This window comes from Oncorhynchus mykiss, chromosome 4, assembly GCF_057628025.1.
Source record: "Oncorhynchus mykiss isolate SJ-2025 chromosome 4, ASM5762802v1, whole genome shotgun sequence".
In the NCBI taxonomy this organism is placed as follows: Eukaryota; Metazoa; Chordata; class Actinopteri; order Salmoniformes; family Salmonidae; genus Oncorhynchus; species Oncorhynchus mykiss.
Window position 1 is genome coordinate 28,855,588 of NC_143025.1, and position 21,135 is coordinate 28,876,722.

The 21,135-nt window shown below is 43.2% G+C and overlaps 4 protein-coding genes across 5 annotated transcripts in view; 2 read left to right on the top strand and 2 right to left on the bottom strand.

The window, feature by feature from the left end:
- Positions 1-735: 735 nt before the first annotated feature.
- Positions 736-6,278, bottom strand: LOC149983971 (uncharacterized). 2 transcript variants are annotated; one of them, XM_090233440.1, is made up of 4 exons: positions 5,851-6,278; positions 5,502-5,634; positions 5,184-5,383; positions 736-1,723 (listed from the first exon to the last, which is right to left on the bottom strand). In XM_090233440.1, exons 2-4 carry the CDS (start codon positions 5,625-5,627, stop codon positions 1,567-1,569), a joined length of 483 nt encoding a protein of 160 aa, XP_090089566.1. In that variant the 5' UTR covers positions 5,628-5,634; positions 5,851-6,278; the 3' UTR covers positions 736-1,566. The 2 variants fall into 2 exon arrangements, with proteins under 2 accessions (XP_090089566.1, XP_090089565.1); XM_090233439.1 differs by having other exon boundaries at positions 5,859-6,246.
- Positions 6,042-9,294, top strand: LOC149983972 (uncharacterized). Its single transcript, XM_090230773.1, is given in 3 exon segments — positions 6,042-6,098; positions 8,602-9,070; positions 9,164-9,294. Coding segments are annotated over 3 exon segments (657 nt in total).
- Positions 9,295-15,734: 6,440 nt separating this feature from the next.
- Positions 15,735-18,701, bottom strand: LOC118945818 (uncharacterized). The gene is made up of 3 exons (XM_036969363.2): positions 18,037-18,701; positions 17,656-17,942; positions 15,735-17,536 (listed from the first exon to the last, which is right to left on the bottom strand). The coding sequence occupies exons 1-3, from the start codon at positions 18,121-18,123 to the stop codon at positions 17,314-17,316; spliced, it is 597 nt and encodes a 198-aa protein (XP_036825258.1). The 5' UTR covers positions 18,124-18,701; the 3' UTR covers positions 15,735-17,313.
- A 1,165-nt stretch (positions 18,702-19,866) lies between these two features.
- dhcr24 (24-dehydrocholesterol reductase) overlaps positions 19,867-21,135 on the top strand; it is a 46,950-nt gene continuing 45,681 nt past the window's right edge. The window contains exon 1 of the mRNA XM_021599325.3: positions 19,867-20,429. Coding sequence (XP_021455000.3) covers positions 20,199-20,429 — 231 coding nt within the window. The 5' untranslated portion in view covers positions 19,867-20,198. The remainder of the gene's footprint in view (positions 20,430-21,135) is intronic.

Sequence of the window (21,135 nt, forward strand, 5' to 3'; positions counted from 1 at the left end):
CTACGGTGAAGCATGGTGGCCTCATGCTGTGGGGATGTTTTTCAGCGGCAGGGACTGGGAGACTAGTCAGGATCGAGGGAAAGATGAACGGAGCACAGAGCGTACAGAGCGATCCTTGAGGAAAACCTGCACCAGACGCTCAGGACCTCCGACTGGGGGGCGAAGGTTCACCTTCCAACCGGACAACGACCCTAAGCACACAGCCAAGACAACGCAGGAATGGCTTTGGGACAAGTATATAAATGTCCTTGAGTGGCCCAGCCAGAGCCCGGACTTGAACCCGATCGAAAATCTCTGGAGAGACCTGAAAATAGCTGTGCAACGATGCTCCCCATCCAACCTTAGAGCTTGAAAGGATCTGCAGAGAAGAATGGGAGAAACTCCCCAAATACAGGTGTGCCAAGCTTGTAGCGTCATACCCAAGAAGACTCAAGGCTGTAATCAATGCCAAAGGTGCTTCAACAAAGTACTGACTAAAGGGTCTGAATACTTATGTAAATGTGTTAGTTCAGTTTTTTTTTTTTATATACATTTGGTCAAAATGTTTAAAAACCTGTTTGCCATTATGGGGTATTGTGTGTAGATTGATGAGGGGGGAAAACTATTTAATACATTTTAGAATAAGGCGGTAACGTACCAAAATGTAGAAAAGGTCAAGGGGTCTGAATACCTCCGAATGCATGGCATGCTATAACAATACCTTAACACATCTGAGACACAAACGACTCAGAGATCTTTGGTTAATCATTTACTAAAGTTGATCATGACATCCCATTTTAAAAATGAAGAGAGAGAGAAAAAAACTGTTACAAGCGTTTACTACTGTAACAACAAGGCACTTCTGGTTGAAATCATCTCTGCCCAAATTTTATTACATTGTCAAAAAAGCAAATCAGTGAAAATTATATTAATTGTAATATTGTACCTGTAAACCCAACAAAGGAAAAACAAATCAGAATCAGTGGTGCATACAAGACCACAGAAGCACACACACTCGCTATATCACACTCACTCACACATACATACATACACACACACACAGACACACACACCTTCTCACTCACACTAGGGAATGACACTTAACTCCCTCCACAGTCACAGACACAGCTAATGGAGTCCAAGGCCGCAAGAAAGTCAGATTGGGGTTTTAAAGGCTGGCTCCATTGAGGCTGGTAGTGAAGGCTTAGTGCTGGGCTTGTCGCCTGGTGTAGCACGATGCCACTACAAAGTCAAAATATATGGCTGCCGGGCGGTCTTATACTAACAAGTAACAGCAGCAACAACAATTTTAGGTGGTGTAAAGTTGAAAAAAGTTATTTTTTCTAAATTACATAATAGGAGTGCAGTGTATTACGCTGTAGTAGTCTTAATAGCAGCATTATAACGCACTCATTCTTTAAACAAGTATGTAAACAATGTTGGTGGGTTAAACCCCTTACAGCCTCTGCGTTCCCCTCCATTCCCAAACAACTTCTCTCCCAGCACGGGTGGGCTTTATTTAGCTCACTGTGTAATGGCAGCAAGGGAATACACCAGAGTCAAAGAACAGTAGTCCCATCCTAGCCCTCAGAGGTCAGAAGGACCTCGGCTCTTCATGACAGAGTCGTAGGAGGGGGGTGCCTCCAGGTCCCAGGGAGGAGGGGTGGGGGACAAGGGGAGGTGTAGAGAGGGGGTCACTCGCACAGAGTCCTCTGACATCTCTCTACGTATCCGGTCCAACCTCCTAGGGAGAGAGAGACGGATTATAAAGTACCTTGACATATAGTGACAAACTCCCATGTCGCTCAAATCACATTGTTTCATTGTCTCCAAGAATCCTTATCTCCTGTCCATCCTGCTCACTGTTATTGACCGTTAATGAACAAACACATTTAGCCTCTCCAGGCCTTCACACATACAAGCCGCTGATGCGCACCTTTGGAAGTATAATAAATCAATTTAATACACAACATCACAATAAATCAATTATTTATTTTAGTCAGGTCTACAGAAACATTATGATATGAATATAATGTATTTCAGAAGAACAGAATGAGTTAGCCAGATAACATACAGTAGGCCATGTGCCATGCCATATGCTTGTTCATTTGGCAGGTAAGATATGCTTGTTCATTTAGCAGGTAAGATATGCTTGTAAATTCCGTGCCATTATTTTATATTATTCGATTTTATAGTAAAATTATAATTGATTATAGCTGAATAAAATAAAGGATATTTTTCCCATTCTGGAGCAACTGCGCATATGAAGTGGCTATATTGAGCGTAAAAGTGATCCTTTGAAACAGGTCCTATACGCTAGATTTAGAGATATTTGGCTAATTTAATTGTGAATGATACAAACCTGCAAAAACAAACATCCTCTCACTGTCAAATGCGTTTATTTTCAGCAAACTTAACATGTGCAAATATTTGTATGAACATAACAAGATTCAACACAGACATGTGACTAACAGAAATAGAATAATGTGTCCCTGGTCAAAATCAAAAGTAACAGTCATGATCTGGTGTGGCCACCAGCTGCATTAAGTATTGCAGTGCATCTCCTCCTGATGGACTGCACCACATTTGCCAGTTCTTGATATGAGATGTTACCCCATTCTTCCACCAAGGCACCTGCAACTTCCCTTTTTTCACTTTCTCACTTTTTGCAGGTCCTGTCTGGTCCAGTGACGGTGGGTTTGTGCCCATAGGCGACGTTGTTGCCGGTGATGTCTGGTGAGGGCCTGCCTTACCACAGGCCTACAAGAACTCAGTCCAACCTCTCTCTAGCTATTGCGGACAGTCTGAGCACTGATGGAGGGATTGTGCATTCCTGGTGTAACCTGGGCAGTTGTTGTTGCCATCCTGTACCTGTCCCGCAGGTGTGATGTTCAGATGTACCGATCCTGTGCAGGTGTTGTTACATGTGGTCTGCCACTGCGAGGACGATCAGCTGTACGTCCTGTCTCTCTGTAGCGCTGTCTTAGGCATCTCACAGTACGGACATTGCAATTTATTGCCCTGGCCACATCTGCAGTCCTCATGCCTAAGGCACGTTCACGCAGATGAGCAGGGACATCTTTCTTTTGGTGTTTTTCAGAGTCGGTAGAAAGGCCTCTTTATAGTGTCCTAAGTTTTCATAACTGTGACCTTAATTGCCTACCGTCTGTAAGCTGTTAGTGTCTTAACGACCGTTCCACAGGTGTATATTAATTCATTGTTTATGGTTCATTGAACAAGCATGGGAAACAGTGTTTAAACCCTTTACAATGAAGATCTGTGAAGTTATTTGGATTTTTACGAATTATCTTTGAAAGACAGGGTCCTGAAAAAGGGCCGTTTTCTTTTTTGCTGAGTTTATATTGGCTGCATGATGCGCCTATAGGCTATTGATGATTTGAGAAAGTCACAAAAATAGCTTGTGCTCTGTTCCTTGTCTCAGGCTGCACAGCTGTTCTCTCATCAAGTGGTCATATTTTCAATTTAATCTTGTCTTCACTAATATGTCAAATTCGTTTAGATTTAGATTGGCCCATTATCAAATAGGCAAGAACAGAGGCAGAGGGAAAAAGACATTCACTCTGTATGCACTGGAATAGTGAATGGAGGCCACTTTCCTGCTGGTTAGTTTTTCAATCAGGAAGGGTAAGCTATTCTGGTTAATTTAATCCTTCCATCAACCACTGTTTGAGGCGCATGCAGCCTCTCGACAGGTGATATTCTGCCCAAACTCTGTATGCCATGGGCTCTCAAACCCTGTTCCTGCAGCTACCCAGTGCTTAATTTTGGAAACCAAGTGAAATCTGTATGGGAACATTGATAGTAACATGTTTTCACAGTTAAAATATTTAACTGTTGACAGTGCGCTCGGAAAGGAAAATGTCCAATACAATTTCACTATAATTGTAAGCTAACTCTGTAAACCACCCTGCACAATCAATGAACCAACCGCATCGCTTAGCCCTATACATTCTTTCCCAAACTCATGGATAGTCTAGAGCGTTGCATAAGGTAACCAGTCCATCTATCAGGTATCAAGGTAAGACCCAGATGCAGACCGTGTCAAAGTAACCATGGACCGCAGGCAGGGTCAGGTCAGGCAGAGGTTGGTAATCCAGAGGTGGGGCAAAGGTACAGGACGGCAGGCTCGGGGGCAGGCAGAGAGGTCAGGCGGGTGGGTACAGGGTCAGGACAGGCAAGGGTCAAAAACCAGGAGGACGAGAAAAGAGAGACTGAGGAAAAGCAGGACCTGACAACAAAAAAAATGCTGGTAGGCTTGACAAACAAGATGAACTGGCAACAGACAAACAGAGAACACAGGTATAAATACACAGGGTATAACGGGGAAGATGGGCGACACTTGGACGGGGGTGGAGACAATCACAAAGACAGGTGAAACGGATCAGGGTGACACCATCCAGTATGCATAATAATACAGTCCACACTCAAAGGCGATTACTAGAATTTGTTTGATTTTGGAGTATAGGCTAGACCAATTATGTACCAAAACATCTTAAATCTGTTATTTTGTTTTGTTTTTCTGCTGTGCGTAATATGCGATAGGCTATGCATTGTGTAACGTACGGCACAATGATTATTTTAATTTGGGGGGGGGGGGGGGGTTCAGGCTTGGGCTCATATATAGGCCTATGTGTATACATAAGCTCTAATATACGTATGTTTTTAATTAATCCTCACCTTAGAAAGGGCTGTCCATTTCCTTGTGTTAGGCTTTGAAACCACACCCACATGGACCATGTTTTCCACTCAGTTTCAACCTGTTGTTGAACTTCTTTCTTCAAATTGATCAATCACATTGAGGTGAGTTTTAAACGTAAAATACTGTTTTGATGATGAGTTTGATGTGATTTTTGATTGCATATGCATTGATGTCTGACTGGTTACAGGTACAATAAAGTACCAGGCCATTAGGACCTGATGGTCGTCAGTGTGTTTGGTACTACCAATGCATGTCAAATCAAATCAAAAAATGTTATTTGTCGCATGCTTCCTAAACAACAGGTGAAGACTAACAGTGAAATGCTTACTTACGGGGCCCTTCCCAACAATGCAGAGAGAAACAACAGATGAAAAATAGACAACACGAGGAGTGCATAAGAGGAGATTACCGTGACTCAACAGTCACGTGAAAATTTACTGTGGTCATGACTCATGACTGCCGTAACAGCCCTGTGTGTGTTTACCTCTGGATGGCCAGGGCCTGGTGCGGGCTGTAGCGTGTTCCTGTGCGGGGGTGTAACAGGAAGTGTCCAGGTACGTCCAACACCTGTAGCGTTGTCATGACAATACAGAGTCCCGCGGTGGTCAGTGTCGCTCCGGTAACCGCCATCAGCACCCCCAGCCAGAGGGCTGGACCTTGCAGAGTCAGGAAACCCCCTACTACCTACATACATACATACATACATACATACATACATACATACATACAGTAAGCCAGGACACCATCTATATACTTGTTAACAAAAAAAGACACACACAGCTAGAAATCTGCACCCTCCTACCATCATCACTGGGCCTAGAGATAGCAGCATGCCCTGGGGAGATGGCCTCCTTCTCTCCCTCTGTCTGCCTGGAGTTACTCCCTGACTTGGCTCACACACACTACACTCCTCCTGCAACACCATCATACACAATCTGCAGGGGAGAGAGAGAAAGATGGATGAGTGTAATGTTTATTGTTAATTTTGTATTGTTTATTTCCCATGTGTTTCTTGTCAATTTCACTTGCTTTGGCAATGTAAACATGTGCTTTCCATGCCAATAAAGCCCTTTAAATTGAATTTAAATTGAGATATCAAAGAGGGTTAGAGAGTTATCAGATGATCACTTGTTGATTGAACTAGGGCATACCATTTTACCTTCTGAAGAAGCTTCCAGTTGCCCAGCCGGGGATAAAGGAAGGATAGTATTATTTAGTTTCTATACATCTCCGTTGTTTTTTTACTAATCTCTTCAACTAGTTTATCTTCCTTTATGCTTTCCATGTGGCTTGCGGGGCTGTGATTGTTATCTAAACAAAATGTAAGAATCTCAAGAATCAAATGATTCTACTCGACCGAGACTATAATTTAAAACTCATCCCGTTTGCTTTGCCAGAGGTAATCTTGATCGATCCTTTAAATCCGTTATAACGTTGCATCGCGGTCGACATTGAATGTGTGTCGAGTTGTGGGCAGGGCAGGACACTCGCCCCCGGTAGTCACACAGCCCCTGCGCGTGGTAAAAGGAAGTCGGTTTCTGAATGTTATTCGGTGACCGTAGGAGGAAAGGATCAAGACAGAGAGAGGGGGCGGGGACGGAGAGAGACAGGGTGGGGCAGTGGTGGGGAAGAGAAAGATCTGGATATCGTCAGTGTTTTATCAAAAACATGTTTGGCTGTTGATTTATCTAGACGAAGCTGTGTGAGGAGGGGGGAGGATATATGCCATTCCTATTGTGTGGTGTAATTAATTATCCATAGACTCATTTTCAATTAGTTGGACAGTGTAGGTTATTATCTCTGAAGCAGATAACTTTGGTTCAAATTGTTTCAGTGAACAAGCAAACCTATAATCTTCAATGATTAAAATGTGATGATTGACTGGCCAGTCAGTCATCTCTATTACCAGAATGTGTTGATCGAGAGAGCCTAACCTGGAGCCTCATTTATCAATGTAACGTTGCGTAGAAACTATTCTAAAATACTACTCCCGAACGGTATTTAGGAAGTTCATACGCATATAACATTTGTGATTTATCAAACAATCCTACTAGCGTCAGACGCACACCAGAAGGGGAGAACCATTGATAAATAAAAATTGTTCTTAGCCTCAGTGGTTGTGCACGACCTTGGGTAGTTGCATTTCGGAAACGCCCCAAATTAACCATTTGGTCAAAATCACCCATTTTAAAACTTCTTCAGAATTGGTGGGTCCCTTACAGGACGGTTGAGCTAATTTAGGCTAATGCGATTAGCATAAGGTTGTAAGTAGCATGAACATTTCCCAGGACATAGACATAACTGATATTGGCAGAAAGCTTACATTCTTGTTAATCTAACTGCACTGTCCAATTTACAGTAGCTATTACAGTGAAATAATACCATGTTATTGTTTGAGGAGAGTGCACAATTTTGTACATGAAAAGTTAAACAAATTAGGCACAGTTGGGCAGTCTTGATGCAAAATTTTGAACAGAAATGCAATGGTTCATTGGATCAGTCTGGAACTTTGTACAGACACTGCTGCCATCTAGTGTCCAAAATCTAAATTGCACATGGGCTGGAATAATACATGATGGTCTTTCTCTTGCATTTCAAAGATGATTGTGTTTTGAAGTGTTTTCTTTGTATTGGGGGAATATATAACGTCGTAACATGAAATTCAACGCGCAACCAAACAAAGCGAAGAAAAAAAAACACTTTTCCAAGACAGAAATAGAGGTGCTAGTATCAGAGATTGAGTAAAACCAAAATGTTTTTTGGGGTTCGCTCAGTTGTGGCGTGACCAGTAAAAATAAAAACATGCTAACATTGCTGTTCTGTAGAATAACCGAGCAGTGCGTTACACCTGGCCACCATATTCAGCAGCGTCTTTTTGCACGTCACATAACCTATCACTTGCACATTAAGCATGGAAACCTGTTTACATAGTTGAAATTGTCTGGGGATATACAGTTGAAGTCAGACGTTTACATACACTTATGTTGGAGTCATTAAAACTCATTTTTCAACCACTCCACAAATTAACAAACTATAGTTTAACCATGTCAGTTAGGATATCTACTTTGTGTATGACACAAGTAATTTTTCCAACAATTGTTTACAGACAGATTTTTTCATTTATAATCCACTGTATCCCAATTCCAGTGGGTCACAAGTTTACATACACTTAAGTAGACTGTGCCTTTAAACAGCTTGGAAAATTCCAGAAAATTATGTCATGGCTTTAGAAGCTTCTCACAGGCTAATTTACATAATTTGAGTGAATTGGAGGTGGTGTACCTGTGGATGTATTTCAAGGCCTACCTTCAAACTCAGTGCCTCTTTGCTTGACATCATGGGGAAATCAAAATAAATCAGCCAAGACCTCAGAAGAAAATTGTGGACCTCCAAGTCTAGTTAATCCTTGGGAGCAATTTCCAAACACCTGAAGGTACCACGTTCATTTGTACAAACAATAGTACGCAAGTATAAACATGGGACCACGCAGCCGTCATACCGCTCAGGAAGGAGACACGTTCTGTCTCCTAGAGATTAACATACTTTGGTGCGAAAAGTGCAAATCAATCCCAGAACAACAGCAAAGGACCTTGTGAAGAGGCTGGAGGAAACGGGTACAAAAGTATCTAAACTCAGCAAAAAAAGAAACGTCCCTTTTTCAGGACCCTGTCTTTCAAAGATAATTCGTAAAAATCCAAATAACTTCACAGATCTTCATTGTAAAGGGTTTAAACACTGTTTCCCATGCTTGTTCAGTGAACCATAAACAATTAATGAACATGCACCCGTGGAACGGTCATTAAGACACGAACAGCTTGCAGACGGTAGGCAATTAAGGTCACAGTTATGAAAACTTAGGACACTAAAGAGGCCTTTCTAATGACTCTGGAAAATACCAAAAGAAAGATTCCCAGGGCCCTGCTCATCTGCCTGAACGTGCTTTAGGCATGCTGAAAGGAGGCATGAGGACTGCAGATGTGGCCAGGGCAATAAATTGCAATGTCCGTACTGTGAGACACCTAAGACAGCACTACAGAGAGACAGGATGGACAGCTGATCGTTCTCGCAGTGGCAGACCACGTGTAACAACACCTGCACAGGATTAGTACATCTGAACATCACACCTGCGGGACAGGTACAGGATAGCAACAACAACTGCCTGGGTTACACCAGGAACGCACAATCCCTCCATCAGTGCTCAGACTGTCCACAATAGGCTGAGAGAGGCTAGACTGAGGGCTTGTAGGACTGTTTTAAGGCAAGTCCTCACCAGACATCACCGGCAACAACTTCACCCACAGGCACAAACCCACCGTCACTGGACCAGACAGGACTGGCAAAAAGTGCTCTTCTCTAACGGGTCGCGGTTTTGTCTCACCAGGGGTGATGGTCGGATTCGCGTTTATCTTCGAAGGAATGAACGTTAGACCGAGGCCTATACTCTGGAGCGGGATTGATTTGGAGGTGGGGCGGTGTGTCACAGCATCATCGGACTGAGCTTGTTGTCATTGCAGGCAATCTCAATGCTGTGCATTACAGGGAAGACATTCTCCTCCTTCATGTGGTACCCTTCCTGCGGGCTCATCCTGACATGACCCTCCAGCATGACAATGCCTTCACGCACAGAATGAGCAGTATGGCTGATTTCCCGCAAGACAGGAATGTCAGTGTTCTGCCATGGCCAGTGAAGAGCCCGCATCTCAATCCCATTGAGCACGTCTGGGACCTGTTGGATCGGAGGGTGAGAGCTTGAGCCATTCCTCCCAGAAATGTCCAGGAACTTGCAGGTGCCTTGGTGGAAGAGTGGGGTAACATCTCATGGCAAGAACTGGCAAATCTGGTGCAGTCCATGAGGAGGAATGGACTGCAGTACTTAATGAAGCTGGTGGCCACATCAGATACTGACTGTTACTTTTGATTTTGACCCCCCCTTTGTTCAGGGACACATTATTCTATTTCTGTTAGTCACATGTCTGTGGAACTTGTTCAGTTTATGTCTCAGTTGTTGAATATTATGTTCATACAAATATTTACACGTTAAGTTTGCTGAAAATAAACACAGTTGACATTGAGCGGACATTTCTTTTTTTGCTCAGTTTATATCCACAGTAAAACGAGTCCTATATCAACATAACCTGAAAGGCCGCTCAGAAAGGAAGAAGCCACTGCTCCAAAACTGCCATAACAAAGCCGGACTATGGTTTGCAACTGCACATGGGGACAAGATCGTACTTTTTGGAGAAATGTCCTCTGGTCTGATGAAACAAAAATAGAACTGTTTGAAAGTAATGATCATCGCTATGTTTGGAGGAAAAAGGGGGAGGCTTGCAAGCTGAAGAACACCATCCCAACCGTGAAGTACAAGGGTGGCAGCATCATGTTGTGGGGGTGCTTTGCTGCAGGAGGGACTGGTGCACTTTACAAAATAGATGGCATAATGAGGAAACAAAATTCTGTGGATATATTGAAGCAACATCTCAAGACATCAGTCAGGAAGTTAAAGCTTGGTCGCAAATGGAGAATGACCCAAAGCATACTTCCAAAGTTGTGGCAAAATGGCTTAAGGACCACAAAGTCAAGTTATTGGAGTGGCCATCACAAAGCCCTGACCTCCATTCTATAGAATTTTTGGGGGCAGAACTGAAAAAGCGTGTTCGAGCAAGGAGGCCTACAAACCTGACTCCGTTACACCAGCTCTGTCAGGAGGAATGGGCCAAAACTCACCCAACTTATTGTGGGAAGCTTTTGGAAGGCTACCTGAAACACTTGACCCAAGTTCAACAATTTAAAGGCAATGCTACCAAATACTAATTGAGTGTATGTAAACTTCTGACCCACTGGGAATGTGATGAAAGAAATAAAAGCTGAAATAAATCTTTCTCTCTACTATTATGACATTTCACATTCTTAAAATAAAGTGGTGACCTAAGGCCTATCTGACCTACGGCTGTGGAATTTTTACTAGGATTAAATGTCAGGAATTGTGAAAAACTGAGTTGAAATTTATTTGGCTAAAGTGTATGTAAACTTCCGACTTCAACTGTATTTTATGTGGGCGAGTCTATTTCTCCGTTCATATTTGGGAGCTACTGTTGTATGTTACTGTTAGTTTTGCTGATGATTGCATACAAAACATTGGCTCATCGCGGGGTGTGAGATGCCGATCAGCAAGCTCCCGTTGAAAAGTGCCTGTTTTGAAAGGTACCTGTTGTGGATATCACTTGGATGTACAACGGAATGGCATATGTTTGCCTTTTTTAAAGTAGGTATTAAATCCCCACAAAAATCATATAACATTGGTTTTGGGAAACAATATCTGATGAGCCAATCTGTACTTTGCAGAAAAACTCCCACCTGTCTCTAAAAATTAGGTCTCTGGAAAATGCAGCATGGGTCAAATCTTCCAAAAGCAAAATCAGCTATCTCTAATTCGATTACCCATTATCTCAGTATTTTACAGTATGTCAACAACAGTTCAGTTTCACCCACAGGCCTACCTCTAATTTAACAAATTCTACTTTATATGGATTGTTATCTTAACAAATGCACTCATGTGGTCAAATTATAGGCTAAGGCAGGTCAAGATACTTTTGTATGTATAGTGTATGTGGACACCCTTTCAAATGAGTGGATTTGGCTATTTCAAATCAAATTTTATTGGTCACATACAAGTGCTTAGCAGATGTTATTGCGGGTGTAGCGAAATGCCTGTGTTTCTAGCGATAGTGAAGTAATATCTAACAATTTCACAACATATGGCCAATACACACAAATCTAAGTAAAGGAATGGAATTAAGCATATATAAATATATGGACAAGCAATGTCAGAGCGGCATAGACTAAGATACAGTATAATAGAATACAGTATATACATATGAGATGAGTAATGCAAAATATGTAAACATTATAAAAGTGACTAGTGTTCAATTTATTAAAGTCGCCAGTGATTTCAAGTCTATGAAGGCAATCTTGAAGCATGTGGGAACAGCAGACTGGGATAAAGAAGATATTGAATATGTCAATAGCCAGCTGGTCTGCGCATCCTCTGAGGATGCGGCTATGGATGCCGTCAGTGCCGGCAGCCTTTTGAGGTTAACATGCTTAAACGTCTTACTTACGTCAGCCACGGAGAAGGAGAGCCCACAGTCCTTGGTAATGGGCCGCTCCGGTGGCACTGTGTTATCCTCAAAACGGGCGAAGAAAGTGTTTATTATCTGGAAACAAGACGTCGGTGCCCGCGACGTGGCTGGTTTTCCTTTTGTTGTCCGTTTAAAAAAATTTAAAAAATTATTTAACCTTTATTTAACCAGGTAGGCTAGTTGAGAACAAGTTCTCATTTGCAACTGCGACCTGGCCAAGATAAAGCATAGCAGTGTGAACAGACAACACAGAGTTACACATGGAGTAAAAAATTAACAAGTCAATAACACAGTAGAAAAAAAGGGGAGTCTATATACATTGTGTGCAAAAGGCATGAGGAGGTAGGTGAATAATTACAATTTTGCAGATTAACACTGGAGTGATAAATGATCAGATGGTCATGTACAGGTAGAGATATTGGTGTGCAAAAGAGCAGAAAAGTAAATAAATAAAAACAGTATGGGGATGAGTTAGGTAAAAATGGGTGGGCTATTTACCGATAGACTATGTACAGCTGCAGCGATCGGTTAGCTGCTCAGATAGCAGATGTTTGAAGTTGGTGAGGGAGATGAAAGTCTCCAACTTCAGCGATTTTTGCAATTCGTTCCAGTCACAGGCAGCAGAGAACTGGAACGAAAGGCGGCCAAATGAGGTGTTGGCTTTAGGGATGATCAGTGAGATACACCTGCTGGAGCGCGTGCTACGGATGGGTGTTGCCATCGTGACCAGTGAACTGAGATAAGGCGGAGCTTTACCTAGCATGGACTTGTAGATGACCTGGAGCCAGTGGGTCTGGCAACGAATATGTAGCGAGGGCCAGCCGACTAGAGCATACAAGTCGCAGTGGTGGGTGGTATAAGGTGCTTTAGTGACAAAGTGGATGGCACTGTGATAAACTGCATCCAGTTTGCTGAGTAGAGTGTAGAGTGTTGGAAGCAATTTTGTAGATGACATCGCCGAAGGCGAGGATTGGTAGGATAGTCAGTTTTACTAGGGTAAGTTTGGCGGCGTGCGTGAAGGAGGCTTTGTTGCGGAATAGAAAGCTATAGAAAAATAGATTTGATTTTCGATTGGAGATGTTTGATATGAGTCTGGAAGGAGAGTTTACAGTCTAGCCAGACACCTAGGTACTTATAGATGTCCACATATTCTAGGTCGGAACCATCCAGGGTGGTGATGCTGGTCAGGCGTGCGGGTGCAGGCAGCAAACGGTTGAAAAGCATGCATTTGGTTTTACTAGCGTTTAAGAGCAGTTGGAGGCCACGGAAGGAGTGTTGAATGGCATTGAAGCTTGTTGGAGGTTAGATAGCACAGTGTCCAAGGACGGGCCGGAAGTATATAGAATGGTGTCGTCTGCGTAGAGGTGGATCAGGGAATCGCCCGCAGCAAGAGCAACATCATTGATATATACAGAGAAAAGAGTCGGCCCGAGGATTGAACCCTGCGGCACCCCCATAGAGACTGCCAGAGGACCGGACAGCATGCCCTCCGATTTGACACACTGAACTCTGTGATTGTCTGCAGACCCTGCCACATTCATCTCGTGTCTGAGCCGTTGAATTGCAACTCCACTTTGTCTCTGTACTGACATTTTGCCTGTTTGATTGCCTTGTGGAGGGAATAACTACACTGTTTGTATTCAACCATATTCACAGTCACCTTGCCATGGTTAAACGCGGTGGTTCGTGCATTCAGTTTTGCACGAGTGCTGCCATCTCTCCACGGTTTTTGGTTAGGGTAGGTTTCAATAGTCACAGTGGGTACAACATCACCTATACACTTCCTGATAAACTCAGTCACCGTATCAGTATATTCGTCAAGGTTATTGTTGAAGGGTACCCGGAACATATCCCAGTCCGCGTGATCAAAACAATTTTGAAGCGCGGATTGGTTAGACAAGCGTAGAATAGTCCTTAGCACGGGTAATTACTGTTTGATAATACGGTCGGCATTTGATTGAGGTATTCTAGGTCAGGTGAACAAAAGGACTTGAGTTCCTGTATGTTATCACAATCACACCATGAGTCGTTAATCATGAAACATACACCCCTTCTTCTTCTTCCTGGAGAGATATTTATTCCTGTCTCCGCGATGAACTGAGAACCCAACTGGCTGGACTGACTCAAACAGTATATCCCGGAAGAGCCATGTTTCTGTGAAACAGAGTATGTTACAATCCCTGATGTCTCTTTGGAAAGAAATCATCGCCCTGAGTTTGTCAACTTTATTATCCAGAGACTGAACATTAGCGAGTAATATTCTCGGAAGCGGTGGGTGGTGTGCGCACCTAAGTCGGACTATAAGACCACTCCGAGTACCTCTGCCAGCTGTGTTTTGGGTTGTGCTCTGGAATCAGTTAATTTGCCCTGGGGGGTGCGAACAAAGGATCCGATTCAGGAAAGTCGTGTTCCTGGTCGTAATGCTGGTAGAGCTGGTGAGTTACAGCTGCTCTAATATCCAATAGTTCTTCTCCGCTGTATGTAATAACACCAAAAAACTTCTGGGCTAATAATGTAAGAAATAATAAATTAAAAAAACTAGGTACAGCAAAGTTTCCTGAGAGCTAGAAGCACGGCAGCTCTCTCTGTCGGTGCCATTTCGTTGTTATTTCAGCCACATCCATTGAAGACAGGAGTATAAAGTCGAGCACACAGCCATGCAATCTCCATAGACAAACATTCACAGTAGAATGATCTTACTGAAGAGCTCAGTGACTTTCAACATGGCACCGTCATAGAATGCAATGCCACCTTTCCAACAATTAAGTTCATCCAATTTCTGCCCTGCTAGAGCTGCCCCGGTCAACTGTAAGTGCTGTTATTGTGAGGTGGAAACTTCTAGGAGCAACAACGGTTCAGCCGGGAAGTGGTAGGCCACACAGCTCACAGAAAGGGACCTCCGAGTGCTGAAGCATGTACCGCAGAAAAATCATCTGTCCTCTGTTGCAACACTCACTACCGAGTTCCAAACTGCCTCTGGAAGCAATGTCAGCACAAGAACTGTTCATCGGGAGCTTCATGAGATGTCTTTCCATGGCCCGAGCAGACGCACACATGCCTAAGATCACGGTCTGCAATGCCAAGCGTCGGTTGGAGTGGTGTAAAGCACACTGTCATTGGCCTCTGGAGCAGTGGAAACGAGTTATCTCGAGTGATGAATCACACTTCACCATCTGGCAGTCCTGGTTCGGGGAATTTGTATTTTTTTTATTTAACCTTTATTTATCTAGGCCGGCCAAACCCTCCCACAACCCAGACGATGCTGAGACAATTGTGTGCCGCCCTATGGGACTCACGATCACGTCCGATTGTGATACAGCCTGGGATCGAACCAGGGTCTGTAGTGATGCTTCTAGCACTGAGATACAGTGCCTTAGACTTCTGACCCACTCGGGAGCCCTAAAAGACAGTCATGGTTTGGACTAGGCCCCTTTGTTCCAGTGAAGGGAAATCTTAATTCTACAGCATACAATGACATTCTGTGCTTCTAGCTTTATGGCAAAAGTTTTCCTGTTTCAGCATGACAATGCCCCTGTGCACAAAGCGAGGCGCATGCAGAAAGTGTTTGTCGAGATTGGTGTGGAAGAACTTGACTAGCCTGCACAGAACCGTGACCTTAACCCCATCAAACACCTTTGGGATGAATTGGAATACGCCAGGCCTAATCGCCCGAGCTCACTAATCCTCATGGCTGAATGGAAGCAAGTCCCTGCAACAATGTTCCAACATCTAGTGGAAAGCCTTCCCAGATTAATGTAGGCTGTTATAGCAGTAAAGAGGGGACCAACTCCATATTAATGCCCATAATTTTGGAATGAGATGTTTGATGAGCAGGTGTCCACATACTTTTGGTCATGTAGTGTATGTTGCATGAATTCAGTGGAAATACAATGGAATAAAAAAAAATGATTTAATGATTACTCTCCCAACTTCACACATTTTCAACATATATTTTTCTCATTCTACACTTGACAAGCAGTTCCCTTATTCCACCACATGCCACTGTGCATACCCAATGTCATGGCTGTGCTTAAATTTGTGCAGCCTCAATCCAATGTTCATATTGATAAATCTTACACTTTGCGTGGAAATTATCCCAAGCATTATTTACACACAGATTTGTGCCTATGCATTATTGATAAATGAGGCCCTTGGAATCTAATTCCTAAATTCATAGTCTTATACAACAAAATTGCACAGAATAACAATATGTGCATTTATAAAGTACCATAACTCATTCATTAATCAGCCAAGGAGATACATCTCTGGGCTGATTGTGTATGTGGAGCCTGTTTCTGCATACTACATTCTCCTTGTGGCAGAACAGGTGGGTCATCATGTGTTACAGATTGACCATGCAGAGCCTTTAAGGGTCATGTCTAGATGGGATACAGCTTTAGTCAAATTTGACGTCAAACGTTATATTTTTTATTTTAGCTAACCTTTTCCCTAAACTTAACAACCTGCTACATTAACCTAAACCGCTGCGTAAATTATATGCTTGATCTGAAAATGTGGTAGGAGACACCATTTGGAGGGTGTGACGCAATTTCGTGGCCTCCGGAGTCGTGCAAGAGGCCAAATTGAGCTGTATACCGCATCGCCATGCGCCTCCCAAATGTTGTAACAATGTGGAGGGATCCGTACAGCGCTGTATAGTCCTGCATTGACATGATTGGTTGACGGTAGATGGGGGCGGGAGGTCCTGTACAAACACAAACTCACTTCCTTGACAACTTACTTCATAACAGCTCTACTCAACAGCTCTGCGCTGATCCGCGAAGCACAAGAAGTATGAATGCCCTGATTTCTGCAGAGGCCGTCTCACCGTAAATGCTGCACGGCGAATGCAGACAACAGATTGACCATGCGTCGCCTTTAAACCTGCTAAGAAAATTCTATGTTGACTGAAGCTGTATCCCTGCTAGACAAAACCCTTTAGGAGGGGGCTGGATGTGGTATTTGTATGGTTTTAATTGTCTAGCATGTCGACTGACCACTAGATGTCCTCGCAGACACATTAATGTATCACATTTGGATTTCAAAAGGACTATTAGATGACATGAAATCATTTAAAGTATTCAGACTATTTTGCTGAACTTTACATAAATTAAATAGTATTTAACTTTTATATTCTGTTACACATGCATATAATGTAAAGAGCTAGCAGAGGTAGGGAAAGGCACTGCGGACATTGAGTGTGGTTTGCACTTTTGGGCTATTCCATCGGTTCCTTTGCACCAGGCAAACTCAATGTCTCATTTAAAAGGTAGCTTGTGAAAACATGCTCAACTACAGGTTGTTGAAGACAGACAGATAATATGCTGCTCAGAGTGTTGCTTTAGGGCAATCTCCTATTCCTGCCTTTTCCTATGGGCTGACAGCTGATTGGAAGAGCCTGAGTGAAGGGTGTGGCCACAGTATTCCTCCTCCAGTGTGGTGGGTGGAGGCAGTGTGTGGGCCTGTCTGGTGATGTCACACCTCAAAGCTGATCTCCCGTGATCGGCCAAACAGGGGTTCCGAGGACAGGTGTGTGTCTGAGTAGGCGCGGCGCAGGTGGGTGGAGCTACAGGTGGTCTTTATGGCGACCTCGTAGGGAGGTGGGGGGCCCAGCCCGGGGGGGTAGCGGGAAGGGGGGCTGAGTGGGGGGTAGTCCACATCATTAGCCCCATACACACCTCGCCGTTGGTGCTCAGTCCTAGACACAAACACACACATAAAGGACAGTTACAGTACATGCACAGTGCATTGTAACCTTTCATTGACCTTTTAATGTACTTTCAATTCAACAATAACAATTCAAGAAGGATGCGTTACCTCTGCAGTAGGGCTGACTGGGACTCTGGGAAGTGTCCAACAGGACCACGGGGGCTGAAGAGGACATGTCCCAGGTCAGGATGGGCGTACCGGCCAGGGTAGTTGAGGTCTGGGTGTGGGTAGGGATAGTTGGGGTGTTCTCCCTGGTGGGGGTATTGGGGGAAGTTGGGGTACTCTCCCTGGCTGTACTCTACCTGGTGCTTGTTACTCATGGCCCAGAGAAGCCCCAGGATCAGCATGACGGCTCCCAGCACCACACAGCACAGAGAGAACGCCTGCAGGCGGCTCTGTAATAATAATACATTTAATTATTTTATTATTAACCATAATCATAACAGTAATAATAATAGATTGTACATTGTATCTCTTTATGGTACACACCTGTGAGGAGGTGAGAAAGGCAGTGGAGCCGCCTGTCGCGATGAGAAAGACTCCGAGGAAGATGGCGCCGTGGTGGAGGGAAGGCATCGCTCTGGGACCTCCGGGGATGAGGTTTGTGTGTGTGTTAGTTTCTGTGGTTCAGGGAAGGCATCTCCCTCTCTATGGGATCACCAGGGATGTAACCCCCTGGTAAATAACCCGTTAGGCGTGCTCTGTTCTGGTCAGTTCCATGGGACCAGGTCCCATTCCAAGTGTGGTTCCCAGGTCCGTGTGGGTTATTTGGATTCAAGAAGCAAAGGTGATGAATGGATTTGAAGTTAAATGAAAGTTAAAGTTGAAAAACATTTGCACAGAGTTCATTATCTTCAGGTACAGCAGTAGAAATACAAATGAAATGTTGGTTTTCTTTTATTCCTTCCAGACTGGATGATGAAATGAAGACAAAAGATGAGGTGATCACCATCAATTTCTTTTAGAATAATAGAGACCCATTTTCCAATGATATCCAGAAGCTCACATAAAAAAATGGTCAATATCATACAGTTTCTTAAATGAAGACACTGAAAGCAGGAGAGAATCATCCGGGAGGGCTGAGTGAGTGTGTGAGAGAGAGAGAGAGAAAAAGAGAGAGAATTAGTGTGTGGTGTGCGTGTTCCGGGCAGGAGAGACAGACGAGTTGACAGCAGAGCCCATTAATTACTGGCGCCCCACCCTCTGTCTAATGTGTGTGTACAACTCACCAGGCAAGTAATGCTCCATTCATGTGTGTGCATGTTTGCATGCCTCGGTGTATGTGTATTCGCAGAAATCTCTCCTGTGCCAGTGCTTGACATGGACTGAAATAGGAGTCGATACTCATTTTGGGTACCGGTACTGTTCATATTTAGGTGCAGGAGCTCCACAATACATTTGAGCTACTATTCTATAAGAGGAACAGGAGCTCCACAATACATTTGAGCTACTATTCTATAAGAGGAACAGGAGCTCCACAATACATTTGAGCTACTATTCTATAAGAGGAACAGGAGCTCCACAATACATTTGAGCTACTATTCTATAAGAGGAACAGGAGCTCCACAATACATTTGAGCTACTATTCTATAAGAGGAACAGGAGCTCCACAATACATTTGAGCTACTATTCTATAAGAGGAACAGGAGCTCCACAATACATTTGAGCTACTATTCTATAAGAGGAACAGGAGCTCAAGCAGTAGAACATTTGAGGTGTTGGTACTCAGCTCCGGTGAGCTCCTCCTGCCCAAGTCAAGCATGGCTCCTGTCACTGTGACAGTTCATAGATGTGGCTAAAGCTATGTATCCAGACCTACCTCACTGTATGGATAGGGTATATGGTATTATTTATCTAGTTTGATTTCAGACTAATAGTTAACTATGGATATTTAAGGATGTATTCGCACTGTATTCACACATTCAATTTATTTTCATTGGTTAGGGTTTCATGTATCCTAATAATCAATGTAGTTTTATTACCTGTTTTATTGGTATAGTTTTATTTCCTGGCTATATGATCGCAATAACTACTAGTGTAATTATATTGGAAGTTATAATAGTTTATAGTTGAATTAATATAGCCTATGTTTTTCATATAGTTTAAGAATTGTATCATGCATATAATAGGATATTGAAATACTGTAGGCCTAGTTTAAAATAATTGTATTTGTTTTTACAACGTTTTATTGATTTATATCATGTATTACCTAACCGTTGTATGCTAATGAAAGCATGAGCAGGGGGTGAATGGTGTGACGAGCTTTCTGCTCTCTGATTGGACGAAGCGCGCCGACATGCAACTGGAGTTATCCCGATTGACGCATTGTTCGCCAATGAGCACCGGCCAGAGGCGGGGCAAGCCGACCACCCAGCCAGACTCGCATATCAGAGAGAACGACAGGAGTGGCTGGATTCTAACTTCAAAATTTACACACCTATCTATGTGTTTAAATGTGTGTGAATTTATGTGTGTGCACGTGTTGGCATAAACAATCTGTGTTGGTTTTTAAAAGCAGAAGCTTTTTAATCTTGCATCGCTCGTTCCCAACTAAAGGTCATAGAAGATCGATTGTTCCTAGAAGGGATTTTCTCTCTGGAAAAGTCCCATTGGACCATCATCAGGCCAAGTAGACCAACAGAGCGGTAAAAATGGATCCGTTGCTGTATCTTGGTGGACTGGTAGTACTATTTCTGTTGTGGATCAAGGTGAAAGGCTTAGACTACGTGATCGTTCATCAGAGATGGATATTCGTCTGTCTGTTTCTACTGCCACTCTCAGTCATATTTGATGTGTATTATTACCTGCGCGCGTGGCTCATCTTCAAGATGTGTTCCGCGCCTAAACAGCACGACGAGCGTGTACGGAACATCCAGAGACAAGTAAGAACACGAGGCTGAATATCAATTATGTATGCACTCCTGTGATAATACTCTATTTAAATAAATTGTTAATATTAAAGGCCCCGAACAGTCATTCTGATTCCCATGTAAAATAGCCTCTTGTGTGACTAAAATATCACCCATAATATTTGTTTTGGATAGGAGTGGAAATTTATTTGAGAAAATTACTAACTACCAGGAAGTTTGAAAAGACAGTGTGAGTGGGCAGGGAGCTTAAATTCATGAGCTTGCCTTGACTGACAGCTATAAAACGCCTATGTCAAGTAACTTGGATTCAGTGTTGCAACACAAAGCAACTCAAACAACATTGAAATTGCATCAATGATGTCAACTTTTTATATATATATACATCTCCCGTTTGGCATGTCTCTTGTTATGTGGTTCACAGCAACACTGACTGATGTGTTTGACTTGACAACTGCGTCGGGTTTTGAACGGCCCTCCCCCTTTTCTTCCATGCTGGCTGAAGCCCTAGGTAGCCAGTAACTAGCTAACACCAGACACGGATGAAAGGGGAAACATGTAAGTATCTTTGCCAGAGATAAATAGGGTAAACTTTTAAATATATTTGCTGACACCCTACTGTTGGCACCAGTAGAGTAGCTATCTAGCTATATAAACTACGCCCCTCTACAAACACGCCTTCTTCAATGTTGGTTACAAAGCAGTACTTATTTAGATTAGG

Excerpts from the sequence above, each read along its gene's own strand:
- LOC149983971 (XM_090233440.1), bottom strand. The coding sequence starts at position 5,627 with ATGATGGTGTTGCAGGAGGAGTGTAGTGTGTGTGAGCCAAGTCAGGGA. Across the intron at positions 5,384-5,501 it reads CTCTAGGCCCAGTGATGATG|GTAGTAGGGGGTTTCCTGAC; the intron begins GTAGGAGGGTGC and ends GTATGTATGTAG. Across the intron at positions 1,724-5,183 it reads CAGGCCCTGGCCATCCAGAG|GAGGTTGGACCGGATACGTA; the intron begins GTAAACACACAC and ends CTCTCTCCCTAG.
- LOC118945818 (XM_036969363.2), bottom strand. The coding sequence starts at position 18,123 with ATGCCTTCCCTCCACCACGGCGCCATCTTCCTCGGAGTCTTTCTCATC. Across the intron at positions 17,943-18,036 it reads CCTTTCTCACCTCCTCACAG|AGCCGCCTGCAGGCGTTCTC; the intron begins GTGTGTACCATA and ends TTATTATTACAG. Across the intron at positions 17,537-17,655 it reads CAGTCAGCCCTACTGCAGAG|GACTGAGCACCAACGGCGAG; the intron begins GTAACGCATCCT and ends GTTTGTGTCTAG.